The sequence below is a fragment of the Pundamilia nyererei genome, unplaced genomic scaffold (genome assembly GCF_000239375.1).
Source record: "Pundamilia nyererei isolate P.nyererei 1_Seehausen unplaced genomic scaffold, PunNye1.0 scaffold00023, whole genome shotgun sequence".
NCBI lineage: Eukaryota > Metazoa > Chordata > Actinopteri > Cichliformes > Cichlidae > Pundamilia > Pundamilia nyererei.
Window position 1 is genome coordinate 4,378,940 of NW_005187424.1, and position 22,972 is coordinate 4,401,911.

The 22,972-nt window shown below is 40.0% G+C and overlaps 2 protein-coding genes and 1 non-coding gene across 5 annotated transcripts; 2 read left to right on the forward strand and 1 right to left on the reverse strand.

The window, feature by feature from the left end:
- The first annotated feature begins 2,542 nt into the window (after positions 1-2,542).
- Positions 2,543-2,614, forward strand: trnam-cau (transfer RNA methionine (anticodon CAU)). Its single transcript has one exon. It is a non-coding gene; the product is annotated as a tRNA-Met (tRNA).
- Positions 2,615-3,172: 558 nt separating this feature from the next.
- Positions 3,173-15,156, forward strand: cunh19orf44 (chromosome unknown C19orf44 homolog). The gene is made up of 10 exons (XM_005727262.1): positions 3,173-3,624; positions 6,913-7,080; positions 7,212-7,333; positions 7,428-7,953; positions 8,394-8,763; positions 9,961-10,040; positions 12,063-12,534; positions 13,265-13,354; positions 14,235-14,401; positions 14,601-15,156. Exons 1-10 carry the CDS (start codon positions 3,505-3,507, stop codon positions 14,688-14,690), a joined length of 2,205 nt encoding a protein of 734 aa, XP_005727319.1. The 5' UTR covers positions 3,173-3,504; the 3' UTR covers positions 14,691-15,156.
- Positions 15,157-15,563: 407 nt separating this feature from the next.
- On the reverse strand, positions 15,564-22,924 carry akr1a1b (aldo-keto reductase family 1, member A1b (aldehyde reductase)). 3 transcript variants are annotated; one of them, XM_005727267.2, is made up of 10 exons: positions 22,863-22,924; positions 21,518-21,692; positions 18,881-18,976; positions 18,115-18,234; positions 17,794-17,945; positions 17,322-17,517; positions 17,033-17,232; positions 16,578-16,650; positions 16,399-16,485; positions 15,564-15,878 (listed from the first exon to the last, which is right to left on the reverse strand). In XM_005727267.2, exons 3-10 carry the CDS (start codon positions 18,959-18,961, stop codon positions 15,813-15,815), a joined length of 975 nt encoding a protein of 324 aa, XP_005727324.1. In that variant the 5' UTR covers positions 18,962-18,976; positions 21,518-21,692; positions 22,863-22,924; the 3' UTR covers positions 15,564-15,812. The 3 variants fall into 3 exon arrangements, with proteins under 3 accessions (XP_005727324.1, XP_005727322.1, XP_005727323.1); XM_005727265.2 differs by lacking the exons at positions 21,518-21,692; positions 22,863-22,924 and adding an exon at positions 21,383-21,507; XM_005727266.2 differs by lacking the exons at positions 21,518-21,692; positions 22,863-22,924 and adding an exon at positions 19,905-20,055.
- Between the last annotated feature and the right edge of the window lie 48 nt (positions 22,925-22,972).

Consider the following 22,972-nt stretch of genomic DNA (forward strand, 5'->3'; position numbering starts at 1 on the left):
CTCTTGTTCCTGAGGTTTACTCCTGCAGGAAGCGCTAGTTTGATCATTTATGCAGACTGCAAAACTACCAAGGGAAAAGGTTTCATCTTCAATCTTATTTAAGTAATAGCATTAACCTGAAGTGTTCCATAAAAATGATCTTTCTGCTTATTTCTCGAACAGTGTAAAATTTCAGTCTGACGGGGAATTCAAATTCAATCCATCACTGGTTTCATTGTTTCGAAACAGATGAGCCAATCGTAGCGAATGATGACAACAAAATCTCAAGAAGTTGAAAGAGGCCTCTCCATGAAATTATATCAGTATTGGCAGTGTACAGAGACACGATTTGAACTCACAGCACTTTAAATTTCCAGCCACACGCAGATGGTTAAGTAATACAATGATGATGAAAATAAACAATGAAATGTGAAATTCTGCTTAAGCAAAAAGAAAGTTGGAAAGGAAGCAATAACGCAGGACTGAGGAGCTGCTGTATCAGATATAGAACACTGATTCATAAAGACAGTATGGTGTGTGTAGGACTGAATGAACTTATAGTGCCATGGTGTAATTTGTAAATGACTTGTGGCAGGTCAGCACACTGGATGGATGGATGTGTGGGATGGCACTGCTCTCTGGCATAGCACTTATCCAATAAGTGGATCTAATGAATTTAAGGAGAGGCGTGAGTCATTTCAATAAATGTTCTCCTAGTAACACCACAATGAAACAAACAAAGGAAGAGATGGGGAGACTATTTTTGTGTTCTGACCAGACAGTCAGTACTGCTCTTTTTCAGTCCTTTCCAGTGCTATAGGTATCCCATCATTACAAAGACTTTGCAACAGCAAGTTCTGTTTTGTCCTGACGGCCATTCTTTGATTGAGGTTATAAAATGTGTGGCCTTTTAGACGTAAGTAGTGACTTTGCTAACTGATTTAACACATAGAAGGACATGTGTAGGCAGAATTACAGGATGGAAAAAGTCTTCCACCTGTGTGCTGCATCAGTTTTGTGTGTTCTCAGTCTGCTTATGCAACGGGATTCAACTAATCTAAATACTGAGAACAGCTCAACTGTAGAGCAGGGGTAATATCAATCACAGGGACTGATGTGAGTTAATCAGTAGCATTACTTGCTTTTAATTACTGTGGTTCTGTCAGCCTGAAACTCAGCTCAGCTCAATGAACTGCTGAGTTGGAACAAGAGTTAGAAAAATCTCTACATTGTGATAGGAGAGAAACTCAAGCCGTAGAAGTCCAGCTACTGACTTTGCGCCTTGAACACTGGCATCCCGAAACTGGTGTTTGATCTCTCAAGAATTACCTATGCTGAGTACTCACCTCTTTACACGCCACACATGAACTACGTTGGTCTTACATTAAGTAAAAAGTGAGGGAAAAGTTATCATAATCATAGAGGCAGATAGAGCCACATTAATAAGAAAGACACTGCTGAAATAAACTGGAAGATTTCACAGCTGAGTCAAGCATTGTTACAGACCTAGGGACAATCTCCACCATCAAGACACCAGCACTCCGCAAACGTTGGCCTGTCTAAGCCACACTTGCAAAAACTGGTTAGAAATAGTTTAAGGACCGAAGAACAAGAGGTGTTGACCTTACCTGAGCTCACCAGCAAATTATATGGCGACATTCAACTGCAATCCCAGCAGTTCACTTCAGTGCTATGTCACATAATTCCCTTCTAAACAGCTGGCAATTATAGGCTCATATAGGGTGTGATATTTTTAACTCTTTAGCCTACAATGCTGTTATGCTGTATCGGCAACCCACTTTACCCCAGATCCTCCTTTTAATGTATGTACTCACTTCACTAAGGTCAAATCTGTCATCACTCCTGCCTGATTTGCTCTGTTGTCTTGCTTCTATGAGCATACAAAAATAGACTCTATTATCCAGAAACAGCATTTCCTGTCAGCTGTCTGACTTTTATGCTGCCACAATCTGACGCAGGGCAGGAAAAAGTGAAAAAGACAGACTGTGTTTATCTCCGGGATGTGAGAAGCCAGAAGAAGGCAAAAAAATAAATAAATAATGAAAAACCTGGAACATCTTAGTGTCATCTGCACTGAACCACTGCAGGCAGCCAGATGCAGGTACTTCATATATCGATCTGTTTGTTTAGTTTATTTGCACAATTCAGCAGCATCTGTGAAGCTATTCCGAAATATCCATAGAAAAATGCGTGCATTTAATTGAATTCCTTTTAAATTGCCCCTTTGTCTCATAATACAAAAAAGATTATCTCAAAACTTCTGATAGTCGCCTTACAACATTTGAAAATAATTAGTAGAAACTCAATAAACACAAAGCAGTTGTTAACGATTTTTTGTCTTTGTCTTGCTGCTATTGATCGCTTGAAAACTCTGACATAAGAGCACGATGTAAAAAAAATTCTATCTTTCATATTAGCAGCGAAAATATGTAATCATATGTATAGACAGAGAGACTATATATTTTCTTAATTAACAGCAATTCAGATCACACAATATACTAAAGCCTGTTAATATTGCTTAATCGGATAGCCACCTTCGTATAGCAGAGTGGCGCAGCGGAAGCGTGCTGGGCCCATAACCCAGAGGTCGATGGATCGAAACCATCCTCTGCTATCGCGTGTTTTAAAATCAGCGCATATTAAATTTGGTGTACAATTAAACATGCTCATCATAAAGACTCACATTTACCTGCTGGATCGCACAGTGCCAGGGTTACCTCTACAGTCTGTTTAAGATATTACTATTTCCATTTTGCATTTTCTTGCCATTCTACCATGATTTTTGTAGTATTTGTGGAATTATAGAATAATAACTAAACTAGTTTAACTTACTATTATTACCAACAAAACAATACTAATGTGGAATGGGGGGAATGGAGGGAAATGGGCGCATGCTTGGACACAGAGGTATACAGAATAGATCGCAAATTACGAACCTTCTTTGATAATGAATAAAACATAGCAGCCAAATAGCTTTAAATATAATTAAAGTAAACATAAAATAGCAAAGCTTAGATTTAATTTTGACTAAAGTGCAGAGATAAAAATGGACTGAATGAAAAAAAAAAACATAACGGTGCCCATGTAGGACACATACACGTAGCTTCTGTACTGAACTGTAGGTGGCGCTCCAAGGAGAACTTTCTTACTACCAAGAAGAAGAAGACGGAGGCGGAAGCTCTTCCATGGAAACAACAGACGCTTCTAACTCATACTCGTTTACGTAGTAGGTGGGATACGGAAATAATGTAGTTTAATTGGGAACTCCTGAATGTTGCATAATTGATAATTAACTATACTGACAGGAAAGGCATCTAAGTGAGTCTATGTCGAATTTTCTTTGTGCAGTTAGAAGTTTTAGCTTTAGCTACTTGCTAGTCAACAGTAGTCTCTCGTATGCAGGATAACATGGGTTAGCTACTGTGGAAATTGCGTACAAAACATGTGATATTACATATCGAACTGTATCAAGGAGCAGTTTGCCAGAAAGTGAGTGTTTTAAAAATGTGGAAACTAGGCGGCCGAAACTCCGCTGTGGATCGAGCCCAGGCGTTGCTGTCCGCAAAGCGGAGCTACGGAGGAGACGCTCAGGGCTCCAGGCAAGAGTCCTCATCCAAAACACGGGTATGTACCGAGTTTTCTTTAGCTGTCGCCTCCCCCCCTTTTTAAGAGCTGTCTGTTCTTACACGGGAAAGTTACCTTGTCTGTGGTAAAATTAAGTTTGAAATTCTTCAGCATCATAGTTAAAAGCGATGAAATAATTTAATTTGTTTTCTTGCGTTACGTTTGGTAACAATAATGTCAGAATCTTTATTGTCACTTTACTCTGATGCAATGAAATTTGGCATGTAAGATAATATAACCTTTATTAGTCCCACACGTGGGAAATTTGTTTTGTCACAGCAGGAAGTGGACAGTGCAAAAGTTATATAGCAAAAAATTTGAATATAATAAGAATAAATAAAATACTGTACACAACTGTACAGAAGAGAATAAAATAAAACACTATGTACAGTAGAATACATAGAATAAAATATACAATAGGATAAAAATAGAATACAAATGCTGTATACAACAGTAAAAATACAACTTTGTCAGAAAAAGAGTATTGCACTTAGTGTTATTGCACATGTGTGGGTGTGTGTGTTTGATCAGTTGGAGTCTTTGTTGTGGAGTCTGACAGCAGTGGGGAGGAAAGACCTTTGAAATCTCTCTGTCCCACACCGTGTGTGCCGCAGCCACTGAAGGAGTGGCTGCTCAGTGCTGTCAGAGTCTCCTGCATGGGGTGGGAGATGTTGTCCATCAGGGATGGCAGCTTAGCCACCATTCTCCTGTCACTTACCACCTCCACTGGGTCCAGAGGGCATCCTAGAACAGAGCTAGCCCTGCGGATCAGCCTGTTCAGTCTCTTCCTGTTCCCGGCAGAGATGTTGCCACCCCAGCAGACCACACTGTAAAAGATAGCTGAGGCCACCACAGAGGCATAGAAGGTCTTCAGGAGTGGGCCCTTCAATCCAAACGACCTGAGTCTCCGCAGCAGGTACCGTCTGCTCTGCCCTTTCCTGTAGAGGGCGTCTGAGTTATGAGTCCAGTCCAATTTGTTGTTCAGATGAACACCAAGGTACCTGTAGCTGTCCACAGCCTCAATGTCCATACCTTGGATGTTCAGTGGTTGCAGTGGAGGATGTTTGTGCCACCACCAGCTCCTTGGTTTTACTGGTGTTGATCTGGAGGTAGTTCAGCTGGCACCAGTCCACAGTCTTGGGTCAGTCCTCTGTACTCCTTGTCGTCCCCATCAGTGATGAGGCCGAGTCATCAGAGAACTTCTGCAGGAAGCACTGGGTGGAGTTGTGGGAGAAGTCTGCAGTGTAGATGGTGAAGAGGAACGGAGCCAGAACCGTTCCCTGTGGGCCCCCCGTACTGCAGATATGAATAAACAAATAAGTTAAATCTAGATAAAAATGTATAATTTTGATGAAAATGATCAAATAGAGGTTGTAAAGTGGTTTTGCATTGCAGTTCACATCTCTGAGGGCGGTATGTATGTAAATTGCAGATTGTGTGGGTGTAGTTCTACTCCTTGTTACCAGTGCTTTAATGGAGCAGAAAAATGGAGTGTCATAGAGGTTGTTTCTCAGCTTGTTGATACTAGTTTACAGCAGTGGTTCAAACAGGCTGTGAACGCGGTGGGTGGTATTTTCACTCCTGGCCCTCTGTTCTGCTGCTATTCAGGTCCAGGAGTTTTGTCCCACTGAGCTGTGCTTACCGTGTGATGCAGGTCCTTCCTTTCAATAGCAACACTTCAATGTGACATTCTCAGTGGTGCTCTTGTAGAAATTTACCAGATTTTCTAAAGAAGTATTTCTTGTGAGATATTTCTTGTGAGATACTATAAATGCATTTGAGCTCTTTAAATAATTATTTGATTTGTGTAATTTTAAGTCTTTCATATTTTGATGGAATCTTTAATCTTTCCTAAAGACCAGCTTTATTCTATGTATGTATCTATCTATCACTAAACAATGGATTATATAGTATTCATATAGAAGGTATGATGCCTTCTCATTCTGCCTGGATGGACGCTGCTGGTGAGGCACCTGCTGCTTCGATAGCTGCTAAGTAGGACCTTTGAAGCCTACCTTACATCCTCTTGCTGCCTGGGCAGGTAGGCGGAGGCTGGTGTGGCGTGGTTTTATGGGAAAGCCAGAGGTCAAAAGCTTCACCCTGCTTCTTCCTCAGGTCGCTAACCTGCTGCATAGGAGTTAGTGCCTCCTCAAACGATCCCCTAGCTCGTGATGGCTTATATGGAGAATTCATAATGACCTTGTCTTGGCCAGGAAGGCTGGAGAGATTGAGCCTTGATTGAGCCCTTATCCAGCAGGGGGCCCATGTCCTGAAACAGCTCAGCTTGGTAGGCTGAGAGCAGGATGACCACATTCAGATTTTATATTGACTGCGCTTCTGATTTATAAACCTTTTGGTACATGGAGGCTGTGAAATACTCCATCTTACCTGGAAGGTTTGGTCCCACTGACACAAGTGAACGTCTGTTCAGATAGAGATGAAATGCCACTGACTGCTCCACGCTAAAAAGTGAGCCCCAAAATTTGAGGAAAATGTTTAGTAATGGCTCATCTTCTTTATACACACTGGGACAGCAGTCATGAGCTGCTTGATGGGTGCCTGGCGAGTGGGCAATATTTTTCTGTCTTACACATCCCTCTCCTCCCCCCTGATTGCCGTACAGGCAATGAAGAAGGGGTGGGGGGTTTTCTCAGAGATGGTCAAGGGAAAGTAGGTGACACCTGGGCAAGGGTGGGACACGACATCCTTAACCTTGCCGCCACTGGCGTTACCCTGAGAGGAGCCAATATCCATGATTACCAAAGGTTAGATTTGACAACTAGCAATAGCCACAAACACAAACCACAAGCTACTTGTCTAGCTAGTTTTTTTTAACATGCAGTTTGCAGCAACACAACAGCTGCTATTATAACAAGATATTTCCTTGACAAAAATATATAATTACATTGTAAAAGATGTTCCTGAAAACCAGTAAAACCCACATTCGGACTACCTTAATGGCTGTGTCAATAAACAGATTAATTGAATTATCCTGGTCCAGGACTGCTGAGGAGCTCTTAGAGAATGAGAATGCTTGGTGTGGGGCCAGTTAAGGGGTCAGGGGACCCCGTATCCTTCAAGTGATTGGTGACAGATGTGGTGGTACTGGAGCTTCCATGACTGGTCATGCCAGAAGTTGCTTCCCAGTGAGATCCAGAGTGAGGTTTGATAGAGATGTCATTCAAGTCGTGACTCTGAAGTATAATTCACATGTAAGAGCAGAATGAGGTACTACAGTGATTAAATCTTAAAGCACTTCTTACATAAATATAATCTGTTTCTTTGTAGGTTTCTGTAGGTGAATCTTTCAAACCCAGATCTGCTCCCCCCGAAACACACAAATTATTCCCAGATCTGAGCGACTTGTCCTCAGTCAGTTCAGCTCCTGAGTCTGGAGGGGATGTTAAAGCTACGGATGCTGAAAAGAACCATGGAAGAGAACTGGATTCAAACAAGGTAACTGCTAATTGTTGCTGTTGCTCAATAATGGAAGACTACACATTAGTGTTGTTGAACCCAGTAAATCCAACTTTACATGAATTGTATAAATTTTTTATTAATTAATTAATTTATAATTTTTTGGTTAGGGTCTCAGGCCGCAGAGCTCTCTGGGAGGAGGAAGCAGGTTTTTGAAGAAGGCTCCACCACCAACAAACAGCAGCCAGTCACCCGTCAACAGGGACCAAATGCACCCTGAATCTGAATCAAGGTAAGATTCAACATATAAAAATGTGGTTATTAATTTGCACAAAGAATAAAACGTTTTCTGATGTGAAGTTACCTATTTTAATATCGCTGGTCAGAAATGCATCATCTTCACGGCGTGCCACTCAGACTGCATCCTTGACTAGACTGGCTGAAATTGAGAGTCGCATCCGGAGCCGCAAGCAGGCGCAGGATCAGGCCAGACAGGAGACAAAATCTGCCCTCATTCTGACTTCGGATTTGGGAGTGTCATCATCAGCACCAGCAAGAGTCACCCAAACCCCAGAGACATCTGTGCAACAGTCTGTACAGTCTAGCAGTGACCAGAGCCTGAGGGGAACCCGTTTCCTTAAGAAGAAAGCAGCTGGAGCTCTTGAAAACACTAATACATCTCTTACTATGGCTCCAAAAAGTGTAGATGTTAGTGTGAGAGTCAGGTCCAGAGCAGCAGATCGTGTAGCATCTTCAGAGCGTTTGGAGACAAAGTCAGTTAAACTAACGAGTGGTGTCAGTCTGGAAAGTGATGAAGAAGACATGAAGAAACTGCTTGGAGACTCGCTGGACTCGACAGACTATAGCTTCTTAAGACCTGGGAGACCTTCCTCCATGAAAAAGTCAGATAAGGTACACTTGGGTGGTTTTTTTGCTTGGTTCACTCCCAGTACTTACAGCCTATAAACTGACAGCATCATTCTGATAGGCATGAAAACAGTTTTAATAAGAAAAAGAAACATTTTGAACCCAGTTTTAATAAAAGAAAAAGTTGTTTATTACAGGAAATTGGAAATTGTCTAAATTGAATGATTACGAAGGCAGAGCTAAATCATTTTAACATAATAGACAGACTTTTATGCATGACAGACTTTCATTGTGGAAATAATGACAAGCCACATTCACACAGTGGTTGTTAATCATGCCAGACATGTACGTGGTTAAGACATCAGGCTGTTTTCCTGCAACCTGCACTTTAAGGGTTACAGTGAAAACCTGATAATGTTTTCACTTTGATGGCTCAGAGACACCGTTTTATCAGCTCAAAGCAGCTGTGCTTTCTACTCATACAGGTATTCCTCAAAAGCAGTCATGAAGTTCACTCCACTCCACTTACTGCCGAAGTAATTCCTTCACCACCCTCCAACACAGCACCACCTCGCTCCTCTGCTTCTCCTTCTAACCGGAGTTCTCCTTTCCGATTCACTGGCCATGCCCAGGCCCGCTTCAGCCCCTCTGTGCTCTCTTCTTCTCCCTCTCCACCCCGTGTCTCCTCCCCACATCCTCCAGAAAGACCGGGCACCTCCTATAGGCCAGAAAGCCCACAGCGATCCCTGTCCTCCCTCTCAGGACGCAGTGAAGTGCTCTCTCTGGACGAGCTTTTCCCCGTGGAGACGGGATCTGAACGCCCACTCAGTGAGATGAGTTCAGTTTCTTCTGAAGGTGAGAGGTGCTCATCAAATGCATTTAGTCCTAGTGTTCAAGAGTTGATTGGACTCAGCTGTGTTCTTTGTGTTTAACTATTAATAGCAATCTAGGAGTATGATGTATTGATCACTCCTATGAAAGAGAGGGCAACATGGCGCTCATTCCTTTGTACATTAATGACTTTATATCTGAAATAAAATCACTAATGTCCAAATGAACATCTCATTACTGCTCGTATAAAAGAAGGTTACAGTGTGGTCATTCTTCTGTTCAATATTGAAGTAATGTTATACTTGAAGAAAAATTATTAATGACAAAATGAACTCACAGGATGAATCTAATTTGTTTGGCAGTTCTTGGAAAGCTTTTCATGAAGGCAGAAAACAACATTTGTGCTTTCAGAGGGAAAAAGGGGAATAAAGCATGTATTATCAGTGTCTCGAGAACCTTTTTATTGTATCGAGCCACTGTGAGGTTTAACAAGCTGCTGCATTTGATAGTGGATTAATTTGATAACAACAGAAAAAGAATAGATTTTATCTTCTGATGCACAATGGCAAACACGGGTATTAGTTAAACCATCCGTCTTTCAAGCATGTCCATATTTGCAGCATCATCAGTTATTCCCTCAAAACACACAGTTTTTTTTTTAAAAATTACTACAGTTTAACGTGCAAAGAATTAACTTAGTTTAGACTGTGTTTTGGGATATTCTTTTTTAAAAGTATATATGTATAGATAGTTCTTTTTTAACTATTCCTATTTAGTGAAGCGCTGTGTAAATGTACAAATAATGTAATAGTTTGGTTTAATAACTGTGATCTAGTGTCCCTGTCATTACCACATGGGAGGTACAACTTCTAGGCCCAAAGACATATTGATAATATTCATAATAAATGTATCTTTACCAGTAATTGATACTGTTGGAGCAGTATGCTACTGGCAGTCATAGTGACCTGAGCTTTATTTCTAGTACCCTGACGCGCGATATGTTCCAGTTTGTCACATAAACCAGTTTTATGAGATTGTCTCAATTTACAAGTTAGCCTCTTTCAATATTCAGTTTTCAGTTTTTAATCATCAGGTGTTTTTAGTGTCTTTTTGTAGCCTTATGCGTTGCACTGCTAGCAGCTATAAACTGAGTAACATGTTACAGTCGGCTACGTGAATATACACTCTAAATTCTGTCATTGTGGTTTTATGTTTCTGCAGACTTCAAGATTAATGTGATGACACTGGATGACCTTGCACCTGCTCGCCTTGAATTTAATGCAGAAACGCCAAGAAAACAGGTGGGAAATGACAGGAATTAGTTCTAAACAAGTATAAAGTGAAGAAGAAAGGAGAAAGTTTGCCATTCAGTGTAGCATAATTTAAAGAGGACCTATTAGTCTCATTTATAGCACCATATTTGTATTCTTGAACTCTGCCAGAGTAGCTTTGCATGATTCAGAGTTCAAAATATTTATCTTCGACTCATCATATCTGTGGCTTGGTGCAGCCCCCTCTGTTCATACTCACTCTGAAAAAAACCCATCCAACCAACTCTGCTCTGACTGGCTACCCCTCATAAACTCATGATTTGAGCAGTAGGTGGCTTGGGCTTCTTCCACACAGCTGTGTGCCAGAGATGACCATATAAGACTACACTTGAGTTTTTGGCCCGCATAGATGACTTGCACATATGACCTGACTAAACTTTGAGCATTTTTAAAATGAATGTCAGTCACTATAATGGTAAATGCATGAAAGAAAAGAGCATAGCAGGTCCACTTTAAAGGAAATATTTGTTGAATTGCACTCATTATATCGATGAAAACATGTTATACACAAAGTCAAAACAAGCTATGAACACATCATCAAAATATCATCTTTTCAGATAGGGGGAAACAGGTGTGTTTTGGACCACAAGACATAATTATTGCAGTTAAAATTATTAGAATTCTGATTTGCTCATCAGCTCCAAATGGAACATCCAGGTAAATGCCTCACTATGATCCCTAGCTGTTGCTTACTCTGTCTGCTGTTGGGTTAGGACTGCTGCTGCCACAGACAAAGAGCAGCAATGATTACCAAAAGAATTTGGTTAAATAACATAAAATAAAAACAATGAGTTTAATGAGAAAGACTTTATTATAGACACTGGATTTGTTGTTTATATAACAAGAATAGCCGGCCACCTAGGGAGCCACCAGCTAGAGTAGTGTCAAAGAAAAGGAAGAAATATTTTAAATTGCTCTTGATGTGATTTCACTGACTGCCTGATGTTCCTTACGGCATTAAATAGTGAGAAAGAAAGCGCAAGGAGCTGTGACTCAGGTATTAATCACAGGTTCCTGATGTTATGTGCAAACATTATTCCACAGTGCACACACTAAATAAATCCTAATCGGAAAAAGATAATAACTGTATGTATGCAAAGTTGTATCCTTGTGTCTGTGATAGTGATGAACGATAATCGACACCCTGAAGTTGATGTAACGCCACTGATATTAATGCTGGAGACTCTAAATTCTGTCCACAAGGACATTTTCTCCTTGGCGTGGGGCACTGAAATTTGCATTAATAACGAAACCAAAAAATCTTACATCATAAAACAGCCATGTGTTAAAGCCTCACATTAATAACCACAAGCATTAAAACACATATGTGCAATAATCTGGATATTTACATGTGATATATGATTATAAGTGTGTTTTCTGTCATATCTTAAATATGATTCTTTCTCTGCTCTAAAATGGTCAAAAAACATTCTAAAGATTTATTAGTTCGATCCCTGGTCGCTGCAGTCTGCTTGCCAAGTATCCTTGGGCAAGATACTGAACCGCAATTTGAGTGGATGTGTGAATGTTAGATAGAAGCAGTTAGGCATAGAAAACATGCTGATGTAAATGAATTGATGAGACATGTTGTATAAAGTGCGCAAGTAGAAAAAGTAGAAATGCTCCAAAAATACTAACAACACAAATACTGTTGAGTGGTCCAGTTTACAGACTTTAATTGAAGGAGGTGAACCAACTGACAGCTGTTCTGCTGAGATATATACAGCGAATTCTAGTTATCCTGTCTCAAGGAGATAAATGGGGCAGTAGTAATGCTCCTATTCTTGACAGGATGAACTTACATTTTGAGATACTCTTCAGCTGGAGAAAGCAACTGTTTACGGCATTTTATTGTGTTTGTCAAATTTCCTTGCATGTAGGTGAAGGCAGATTGTTAGTATACGTATAATATTCTTCAAGGGACCCTTTGTCTGAGATCTCTAAATTCTCTGAAGGACTCCCTAGACTGATATCTTTGCTTTCATGAAACAGGGTAGCCCTGTTCCAGGATCTCCAGACAGAAAACAGCAGCTACACGAGGAGGAACAGCAACAAGACCAGCTGCTGGATTACCAAAGTGACTTTGAGAGTGAGAGCAAAACAGAGCCAGATTACAGTGCCAGTCAAGTGTCAGAGGATCTCCAGAGAAATGGAGGTGAAGAGAAGATGGTGTCAGAAGTCAGAGATGGGGGTTTGGATTCAGACATGTCTGGTGGGAGGACAGAAGATGATTATTCGAGAGCTTTCTCAGAAGCAAGTCATTCCTCCACCTCACGGACCTCAGATCGCAGTCACACTTCCAAGTCAAACAGCCAAGGCCGAAGTGAGGACTCCAGACCGTCATTATTACATGAGGGCCAGGCTTCATATCAACAGTCGAGGAGACGTACTTCAGCCAGAAAGGTTTTAAAAGAGACTGCAGTACAGACCCATTCTGGTCCACTGGCTTCAACATGGCCAACAGGTTTGTCTGCTACACATAGTATTTGTCTATCTAAGATGTGAGAGAGACACCATTTCTCACCAAAATTCCTTTAAATCATCTTATTAAGTGAAAGGAGATCTTGTTTGTATGAAGGCGCTAATCTGAACTTTATCTTGCATTGTTCTTTGGATCTAAGAGAAATACTTATTTACTTTTTAAAATCCTGTAACTAAAATGCCAGAGTAAACTGATATGTCTGAAGCTGACTTAGAAAGTCCACAGAATCCACAAACTTCAGAGCATTTTAAAGGTCAGGCTCCGTGGCTTCAGGCATGTGCAGAGAACGAGGAATAATTTTGAGTTGTTGGACTTGAGTGAGCAAGATAAAGAGTGAACTTGGCTGTGCAATACTCTGTAGGTAGGTAGGAATTTTAAATTGGATCCTTAATGCAACAAGTGTCACGGGAGCAGCCATTTGGCATTTGCATTGCCTGCGAGCACTGGAAGGCAGATTTAATGAGTGACGAAAGCAGTGAATTGCAGAAATCAATACAAGTTAAGATGAATTCATGAGTGAATATCTGAAGCTTCTTTTCACAAAAGAAGAGAAGCTTGAGCGCTGTTTCACGTTGGTGTTGATTGACAGGGACTAACATAAATGAGCCCATGATTATGTATGCCGATGTGAACCAGAGGTCCCCATTTTCTGAGTGGGCAACTAGAACTTATGTCTTATCGCATTGAGCTTTAATTTATTTATTTTTTTCAGATATTCCTGCTGTGGACCCTATGATGAGCATGACCTACATAAATCCTTCTCCAGTGGTCACTCATACCCTCAATGCAGAAATGGTAGAAGGTGAGAACCAATAAAACTAAATAAAATACAAAATAATAAAAAAAAACATTCTATATTTTTTAACATATGTACTCTTCCCATGGTCGATGTTTCAAATTTTGCTCTTTCACGTGCTTTTTTACCCCTCAGCTGTAAAAGTCTGATTGGGTATTGTTGTCACCCTGCCAGGCGGGCAGGCATGCTGTAGGGGTTTTCAAACTCATACCATAGAAACACCTACAAAAAATCTTCGATGAGTTTGAATCTCAGTGACATTGACCTCAAAGTCAAGGTCAGAGGTCAAGTTTTCAGAAAATCTTATGAATGCAATAATATGAGAACAAAGCGATGTATTATTTTAAAATTCATACCATAGGTGTACCTACTAAGAGCCTGGGGTGTACTAGTACATCAGGCCAATTATGCTCCTCATTGGTTAAAAAAAGTGATCATGATTTTCTCCAAAATGTTTCAAAAATAAGATTTTTGATGGCATTTTCCACATGATCTTGCTGACAGATTAACTAACAGACGGCACTGAAAACACACTTTCACTGAGACTCTTCACTTTGTCAAGAAAACTAGAAAGTTGTCAAATTTTGGATTTGTCACACTGATAACAGAAAATCTTTTAAACCTGGATCCAGATGGTAATTCTCAGGGATTATTAGGGTTTGTACAAGGATGATGGCAAATTTCAAGTGAGTCATACTGATGGCTGTGGTGGGGCCATTTAAAAAAAAAATTATGAAGCTGTAGCGCCATCTATAGGTGATATACTCGGAGACAGTGCCTTCCAGATCAGTTAAATAGTTAAAAGACATTTTTTGTTACTGTCATTTAAACATTCATAAATATTTCAACTTAACCCTGCAATGTGTATCCCTTGGTTCTCCATCAGCAATCAGCACCTTCAATCCAGCTGTATTTGTTCTCAATGAACTGCTAAAACAGCAGCTTGCCATGACAAGGCGGTTCATTGAAAGCAACCGCCACCTGCACTCCAGCCTGGTGCAGAGTCTGGAACCACCAAACTACAGATATACCACTCTCGAGGACACCAAGAAGGTAAAGTATACTCACGCACTGGCTGTGAATAACACTTATCTGTAGCTTTTTGACTCAGTAATGGAAATAACAGACATTTAAAGTGTACTCATTGTACTAATTTCCAGCTCATTATTTTTATTTTTCATCTCCACAAAAGTAATTTCAAAACAATACTGGTCAAAGCGTGACTTAGTGAAACTTTCCCCTCTGTTTTCAGCTTATCCACATGCACAGATCTCCCAAACTGACAATGAAGGAAGCTTTAGAGGAGGTACTGCAGGAGATGAGAGAGGACCATTGTATGTGACCACTGTGATTGCAAGGACCAGAAGCTGGATCGTGTCTTTATTTTTAAAGACATTTTTATACACATTTTAAAAACTTTTTTTTCCCCTTCTCAGTGGAAAATGACTATTATTCATAAAACACTGCGTGGAATTTTATATCAAGTGTCAAAATCAAGAGCTGGCAGCCAAATCCATCACTTTAGGTTCTTAATACTGGAGTAGACATTATAAGGCTGTGGTCTGCTAATGTAAAGATGGGCACACCTCCACAGCACCTGCAAGTTAAGGTAACTAACACAGAATGCAACAAAGTTGAAAGCTGATGCTGAAGGTAGACAAATTCATCAGAAGTGAGAGATTTAATAGCCTTAATAGTTATTTAGACAACTTCTGTTTTCAAAGAATGTGATTTTTGAATTCATACACCATCAGTGATTTGGAGTCATAGGTGGAGAAAGGAGGCATCAAAGTCACAGAATTAAAAAAAAAAAAAGGCATGGAGTTACAGAACATTTCTCAACTTTAATTTTTATGTGGAGTTAGTTTCATGGCCTGCGTTTTTAATGAAATTTAAGTTTCATTACTTCTATATCAGGATGCATTTGGTTTTAATGCTCACCCCATGCAAACCATGGATGTCATGCTTGTGAAACAGGTTGTTGGGTGTATGTCAGCCTTCTTGTAGAACTGCACTCACAATTCACAAATTACTATTAATTACTTGACTGTATTATACAGACTTGTTTTTGTTGCATGATTGAGGTGGTCATGTAGACCAGATGAAATGAATGGGTTTAAATGGACACACCAAACAGAATCTTAAAAGCACTTTCTTCTAAGATATAATATTAAAGAGACAGCTTAAGCCAATAATCATTCAGTGAAATAAACGCTTGCAAGGGAAGTAACAAAATGTTTATTAAAAAATTAACACATACTGTACGGTGTTTTTACAGTTACCAGTTTTTCAGTCTCAACCACCAATATTAACTTGAATTACTCTAACGGCAAGTGCAGAATTGAACAAAATCTAAAGACAAACTTCGATGGCAGGACCCAGGAACATTTATCGGTTATGTGGGAAGGTGAAGGTGTGTTGATGGGGTTGTTGAAGGCACAAATTCAGGCTGTAGTGTGAGTTGTCAATATGGGTCATTGAAAGGGTAGAAGGGATGTCCGGCATCCCTGGGAACACGCTTTCCTTCCACCTGCAGTAACAAAAGTTAAACACATTTAGCTTTTTTTGTTTGCATTTTGCAAGTTCATGTGTTAATTCTTGACATCAACTGCTTTTTCCTGTTTAACCAAAACTGTCTGAAAATACGTATTCCACTATGGCTTAGCTGGTAAAAATCAACCATCTCCTTTGAATAAATTATTTTTTATTTTTTAAAAATGAGCCAACTTAATAATTCTTTAATGACTTTATTGTATTCAATGAAGAGATGGAACATTTAATATTCATATAATGAACATTTTCCAAATCACACATAAGAGCTCCATAATCCAATATAAACTAACTTCAACCCACCCCCATCTTCATAATCATAGGATAGGTATAGTATTTTTATTATTTTCAGCTCGTATTCACAAGATTTACACAAACGTTGTGCAGTGTTGCATCTCTGTCTCTGCTCATCACTGCAGAGCTGATGTAGACAGTAAGAGCTCCTTAGCGGTTATGTCCCAACATAAAGATTTATTAGAGTACTGATTAAGTCCACTTACTTCGATCATTGGTACGATGTAGCGCCAGCCTCTGGTCAGTGCTGCGATACTTTTCATTTCTTCTGCTTCAAGGGTAAAGTCGAACACCTGACAACATAACAAAACCCTTTACATACAACACAACATACCTCACTGTAGCTGGACCACAAAATGTAACATTTATTTAAATCTCACTTCACCTGTATGTTTTCTTTGATGCGGGACTCGGTCACACTCTTAGGGATTGTTACGACTCCACGTTGTGTCTGCCACCTGGAAATACAGGATTTGTGTTGATGTGAAGCTGCTGAAGGGTTTCGTCACCATACCAGTGTGCATTTCTGCCCAGAGCATCAAGCACACGAGTTTTATACAAGTAGTATGCTGCTTTTTTTAGCTTTAGTTTGCTGTTTTAAAACTACAAATGTGAGTAAAGTTGCCATGCACTACACAGTTTAGATGCATACTGAGCTACAGACTAACAAGCTGAATCAGGATGTGTTTTTGATGATATCATTTGAAATGTAAAATTGGTAACCTTAAGAAACAAAGAATGTAAAAATGTCGAAGATAAACAGAGACACAGTGTGATCTTTGCTAAAAAAAATAAAATAAAATGCAGAGTACTTTTGGATATTCTGATCTATAGACTTACCTCAGGAGAATCTGAGCTGGAGACTTTTTATATTTCTCTGCAAGGGAAGAGATCACAGGCTCCTCCAGCAGGATGGGTTCGTTCGGATGTTTCCAGGCTCGATCAGCAGACCCCAGTGGACTGTAGGCCGTCATCACCAGGCCCCGATCCCGACAGTGGGCCAGCAGCTCTACCTGGGCCAGATAGGGGTGGCACTCTACCTGTCCAGCAAAAATGAAGCAATACCAGGGTCACATCCGGCATTTTACAAACACCTTTTATTACCATCAACATCACAAACATCCTGTACCTGAAGGACAGTTGGTTTGACACTGGCGACCGACAGGATGTCATCAATCTGCCTGCTGTTGAAGTTGGACAAGCCAATGGCTCGGACAAGACCCTTTCCCACCAGTTTCTCCATGGCAGACCAGGTCAGCTTGTAGTCTGTGTCATCATATAGCAAGGTGCCATCCTCCTTTCTGGGGAAAGTAACGTCTCCTCGTCTAGGAGCAAGTCAAGAAGGTCTCAAAATACAGGCTTGTTTATCAGTTTGAGCATCAACTAACTTTTAAGAAATGTCATAATTTTTTTATAAACACTTTTTAATGAAGTAGTATAGTTCTTGTCAAAATCGTTTTAAAATCTAACTATTAACCTGTGAGCAGATTAACTTGGCATAAGATATACAATAATCCATCAGTTATCTTAATATAACAAAGGTGGTTTTGGGAACATAAGCTAACTGTCTCATTATTGGACCATGTGGAGGCTGAGCTCACTGAAAGGCGTAAGGCCAGTGGATGAGGTAGAGGTCCAGGTATTCAAGTTTCAAGTCCTTGAGGGTCTTCAGGAGGGCTGGCTCGACATCATCTGGATGGTGCTTGCTGTTCCACAGCTTGGATGTGATGAACACATCCTCTCTTCTTAGGGACTGGAGCACAGAACACGATAGATATGAATTCTTTGTTTTTTGTTTTTAAAGACAGTAGTAGAGCAGACTGGTCAGTAAAGTCTGACAGGTCTAGAATCAGTTGCTCTCAGGGGACACATTTTGTGTGTTTTGTACTGGAGCTTTGAACAGTTTGGTGAAGCAGTTCTACCTTTTCAGGTCCGAGCTTTTCCTGCAGGGCTTCTCCAATCTCAGCCTCATTGCCATAGATGGATGCACAGTCAATGTGGCGATACCCAGCTTCCAGTGCCCAAATAACTGCTTGTTTCACCTGTTAGAAATAAATATACAAGTTTCAGTAAGTACCCATACACGTTCTTAATGTTTGTACCAAAAAATCTAAACTTAACATCAGAATCTGCTAAATTCTCAGACCAACAAGTGAAAAAATAAATGTGCTGCAATTACCGGACATAAAACAATACTATATTAGACTTTCATTCACTGGATACTTAGAGCTTATCAAAAGATTTCTTGTCCACTTGGGGGCAGTGAAGCATATTGATAGGAATTTATGGGCAAAATCAGTTTAAATGTAAGACAATCTAAATGTAATAAACTGTATTTTTCCCATTTCTAATATATTGAAAATAAAATATGGTGAAAATAATGTCTTCCCCTTGTTCCTGTCTACTCTTCATTACTACCCTGTCAATATTTTTTTTTTAAATAATAAATAAATAAAATAGACAAGACAAAAAAAACAATCCAAAAAGCTGAGAGAACTGCAGAGTTGAATTTGTAAAAAACAGAAAGCACTTCTCAGTTTACACATGCCAATTTAATTAAGGATACAAAAAAGTGCAACTTTATTGTGTGACATTAAGATGAAGGAAAGGGGTAAACACAACACCATTTTATTTTATTAGAAAGTCTCAAATGGCTTAAAAACAGGAGGACAGAAGTGCAGTTTCTACCTTTCCAGGCTCACTCTTCCATGTTCCCAGTCCAATGAGGGGCATCTTGCGCCCTGTGTTAAGAACTGCAAAGTCATTCATGCCTCTCAGAAGCACCTTAAAAAGAAAAGCAGAGTAAGAGCCAGTCAGTGAGACCTGCTCAACTCAGGTGGCTGTGAAAAAGTAGGAAGTGTGTACACCATTCGGTAGTTTTATACTGCATAAACTGAAGACAAAGACAAGGATGCACACAAACACAGGTCTTAGGAGAAACTGACAGCAAAGGAAATATATGATGGTGTAACAACAGTATGTCACAGTTTTCACAGTATAGCATTATTTTTGATATTCTCAGGTAGAATGACCAATTATGCTTTGAAAACAGAGTTCAAACCATTAATGAGTCCAGCAGGTACAGCTGGACAGATAGGATTCTTGATCCATATACTTAATATCCCAAACATCACAGTCAAACAAATGAATATAAATAACAGCTGAAGAACTGGTAGAGCAACTGTCCAACTAGTAAAAGGAAGATCCAATTAAACTCATATTGACTGACAAATGCAAGGAGAGACTGTGCAAAGCCTTTGTAAGTGATATATCCATATCAAAATTTAGCTTAGATTAAACACAAGATCTCATGATGAGAATGCAGCCAGAACACTAGAATTAAGTTTGTATACAGGAGTAAAAATATTAGCTTATGAAAAACATTTCTGAATTGAAAGCTTGCACATCTTAAAGTATGAGAATTTCCAAAGTTGTTTTTGCACCAAAGGGAAAAAGGAAAAGCTGAAAAGGAAGCATGAAAGGAAATGAAGGCTGCTGACTTGCATTTTCAACAGCTAGAGGGATGTGATCATTCCCCTCACTATATAATAATTACAATACTTCAAATAAAAAGACCTGAAAGTAAGAAACTTGAAGAAATTTCTCAAAGTGCACTCACACAAACATTAATTATACAAAACCCATATATGCAAAATTGTTTCTCATCTAATTTTGAACACCATAGAAACACATCTGCTTTGATAATACCTACCATAGATGTGTATCAGTCAATAAGTAGTGCAAGCCCGGATGTAAAAGAGCTCAGTGTGGCAGCGTGTAGAAGGAACTACATTCCTGTTGATCCAAGACACCTGTACCCGCCCTCTCTGACTCGCACCGCCTAACACAAACACTATCTGCTTGTTCCACATTCCTCTCAGACATCTTCCACTGATGCCATAAATAGTAACTGCTTTCAGCTGCTTCCGTATTCACCAGATTTTCTTTATGTCTTATGCAATTTCAAAAGGATGTGTCTCCTCTTGGGTGCCTGCAAGGGATGTTTCACTTGTTAGGCAAATGTGTAAACTACTACACTATGAAGCCACAAAGTAAAAAAAAAAAACTCCACACAACACCACATCAGTTCTGGTGGCTACTTGGTGCCTTTTGAGATTTTGAAGGCTTGATCACTAGATAACAGAGGGTGGAGTAACTTTCCTCAGAAACAATTTAGTCAGAATCTACAAATGATCTGTGAACTTCTTGGTTATCAGCTACTGACATCAGTAGCTTTCACTAACAGGCCCACACACTTTGTGGTTCCCACGTCAATGTCAGCTTTTAAGCACCTGATGTCTTTCTTTGAAAGCATTATAGAGAGACACATGACACTCTAAAAACTGAGCATTATTGATAGAAGTATGATTCCAGAGGGAAGAAGGGCAGTTTCTTTGTTTTGGCTGTTGAATGCATGCATGCATGCAGTTTTATATCCAAATGACCACTGAAATGGCTCCAAAAAAAGTGGTCGCCTACAAGGTGCATGCTGCTTTTTGCCCTTTGAAATAGTTCTATTGTTGGTTGAAGATACAGAAGAGGGAGAAGCGGAGGCCGTGTTCAGAGGCCAACTAGAAAATGACTTTTATGGTTATAGAGCTATATTTTGCCCTGTTTCAGCAGGTCTGACGGCTCTTTTTGATGTCGTATGTTAAACTTGTTTTCCTTTTGCATTATTTTTTTATTGCAGGAAAGGAAAGCGGTGTTAATTTGGTTTACAACTCGACTGACCAATCTGCAAAAACACCAGTATTTTCCAGATCTTTCAAAAAATCCCTGAAAGTCACGCGCCCTGCCACACCTCAATACCACTGTCCTCGCGCTCACTGTCCTTCGACATCAAAAAAAAACAAAACTGCTGAACCCCCCTTAACAAATCTGCAAATAAGGAGTGACGTTTGTATTATGTAGCAAATGTTAGCAAACAATGCTACACTTAGTAAAGAGGGAGCTACGGTTAGATAAAGTATTGTGGCTGTGTGGTCACTCGGTGGCTTCGCTTGTTGCTGAGATTGTCTTCAGGAGAAAAAAAAATGAATGTAACAGCTGCTCGTTAAAAACATCAGCCGCCACACTTTCTGTTGAAATAACAGCCGGCTGCTGTTGTAGCTTCTATTGAAGTCAACTCTCACATTCTCTCGCGTTACTCCCTTTAAAGTCGGTTTTTAGTAGAAGTCTGCACACACTCACCCTGCTGCCGAAACCGACACACAAACGACACAGCGTCTGCTTTAGGAGCTGACACTTCAGTGACTGCATGCTGTAAAATTATGTGACGTGAATCCTCCTTCACGGCTCTGTGCTCACTTTGATTCGTCAACTTACTGTTTCAAGGTTTTAAAAGCTGCCGACTTCAGTCAACGACCTGTTCCGGTTGTCCTCCTGCAGCGTAGGACCACTGTGCATAGAGTGCTGTTTTCTGCTAAATGTTCAAAAACACCACCTCATCTTGTTGACGTTTTCCTTTTCCGGTATGATAGTTCTTCCATTTCCGGGGAATCTAAAGGTAGTTCACAGAAAAATAATAATAATAACGTAAAAATGCAGAAACCGTGTAATAGAACGGGGAAAGGTCTACTCTGAAATAAAGTAAAAACTATTGGATAACGAAATTATCTTAATTTAAGGACTTTCAAATAGTTACTAGCTTTAGTGGCTTTAGTGGCTTACTTTGCATATATCGGATATCAATCCAAATGTAATTTATCTAGAGAACAAAAGAAGCGATGTTCCATTTCAAATTTACGTCGTTATTTGAAACGAATATGCATGATATTTTATCAATGATTTAAAAGAAAAATGTGGGTTTCCCCCATATGGGTTTTTCTTTCTTTTGGGGCATATGGGTGCCCCAAAAGACAAAACTGCTGTGGGCTCTGTGTGGACACATCCACCTGGGACACAGGTGTGTCAAATGTGGGTTTGCCCTGCTCATACAGCCCCACAGTTCACCTGCTTTTCTTAGGCGTGATCAGGAGGGACAGAATTACACAGTCCTGTGAGTACATTCGAGAGACAGTTAAGGCTGAGCAATTTGGAGACAAAGTTAGAGAGTCATGTGCAGAGGAGGGGTAGCGGATACAATGGACAGAGGATGTTAAATACTGAGCTGCCAGACAGGAGGAAAAGAAGACCTCAGAGGAGACCCGTGGAGGTATTTACACAGGACATACAGAGTGTTGGTGTGACAGAGGGGGATGTTAGGGATAGAGTGAAATAGATGCAGATGTACCCTGTGATGACTCAAAAAACGGTTAAATATTAGTTTTTTGGGGTTTTTTTTTTTCAAACTACGTTTTAGCTTATAGTTTAATTTTAGTTAACCATCATATATTTGTTTAATCTGAAATAGTGTACGTACACTCCCTACCGGTAGGGGGCAGAGTGCTGGAAAAACATGCACCACCAACAAGGAAGGAGGGCGGTAGAAACGGAAGTAAGATCAATATCAACAACCTGAGTTTACAACTCAAGTCGAACTTCGCTGCAGTAGCGGATAACATTTCTGAAGTTATTGTTATAACTTCGTACGCTTTAGTATTGTCCGGTGCATTATGGGGGAAGCTTCAGCCCGTGCGCTGCGGCGGCGGTTTATCTCTGTGCTCAAACTCAATGGCTAGTTTGGAGATAAGTTAGCTCACTTTCTGTCAGCTGACTGGCTTGAACTTACTTTGGCCGTCTCGGGTAGAAAACTGTCGTCTGATATGCTCGGATATTGCTTTCGGGTTAGTTTGAACACTGACGTAGGCTTAGTCAGAGAGTGTTCTCGCTGCTGTTGAC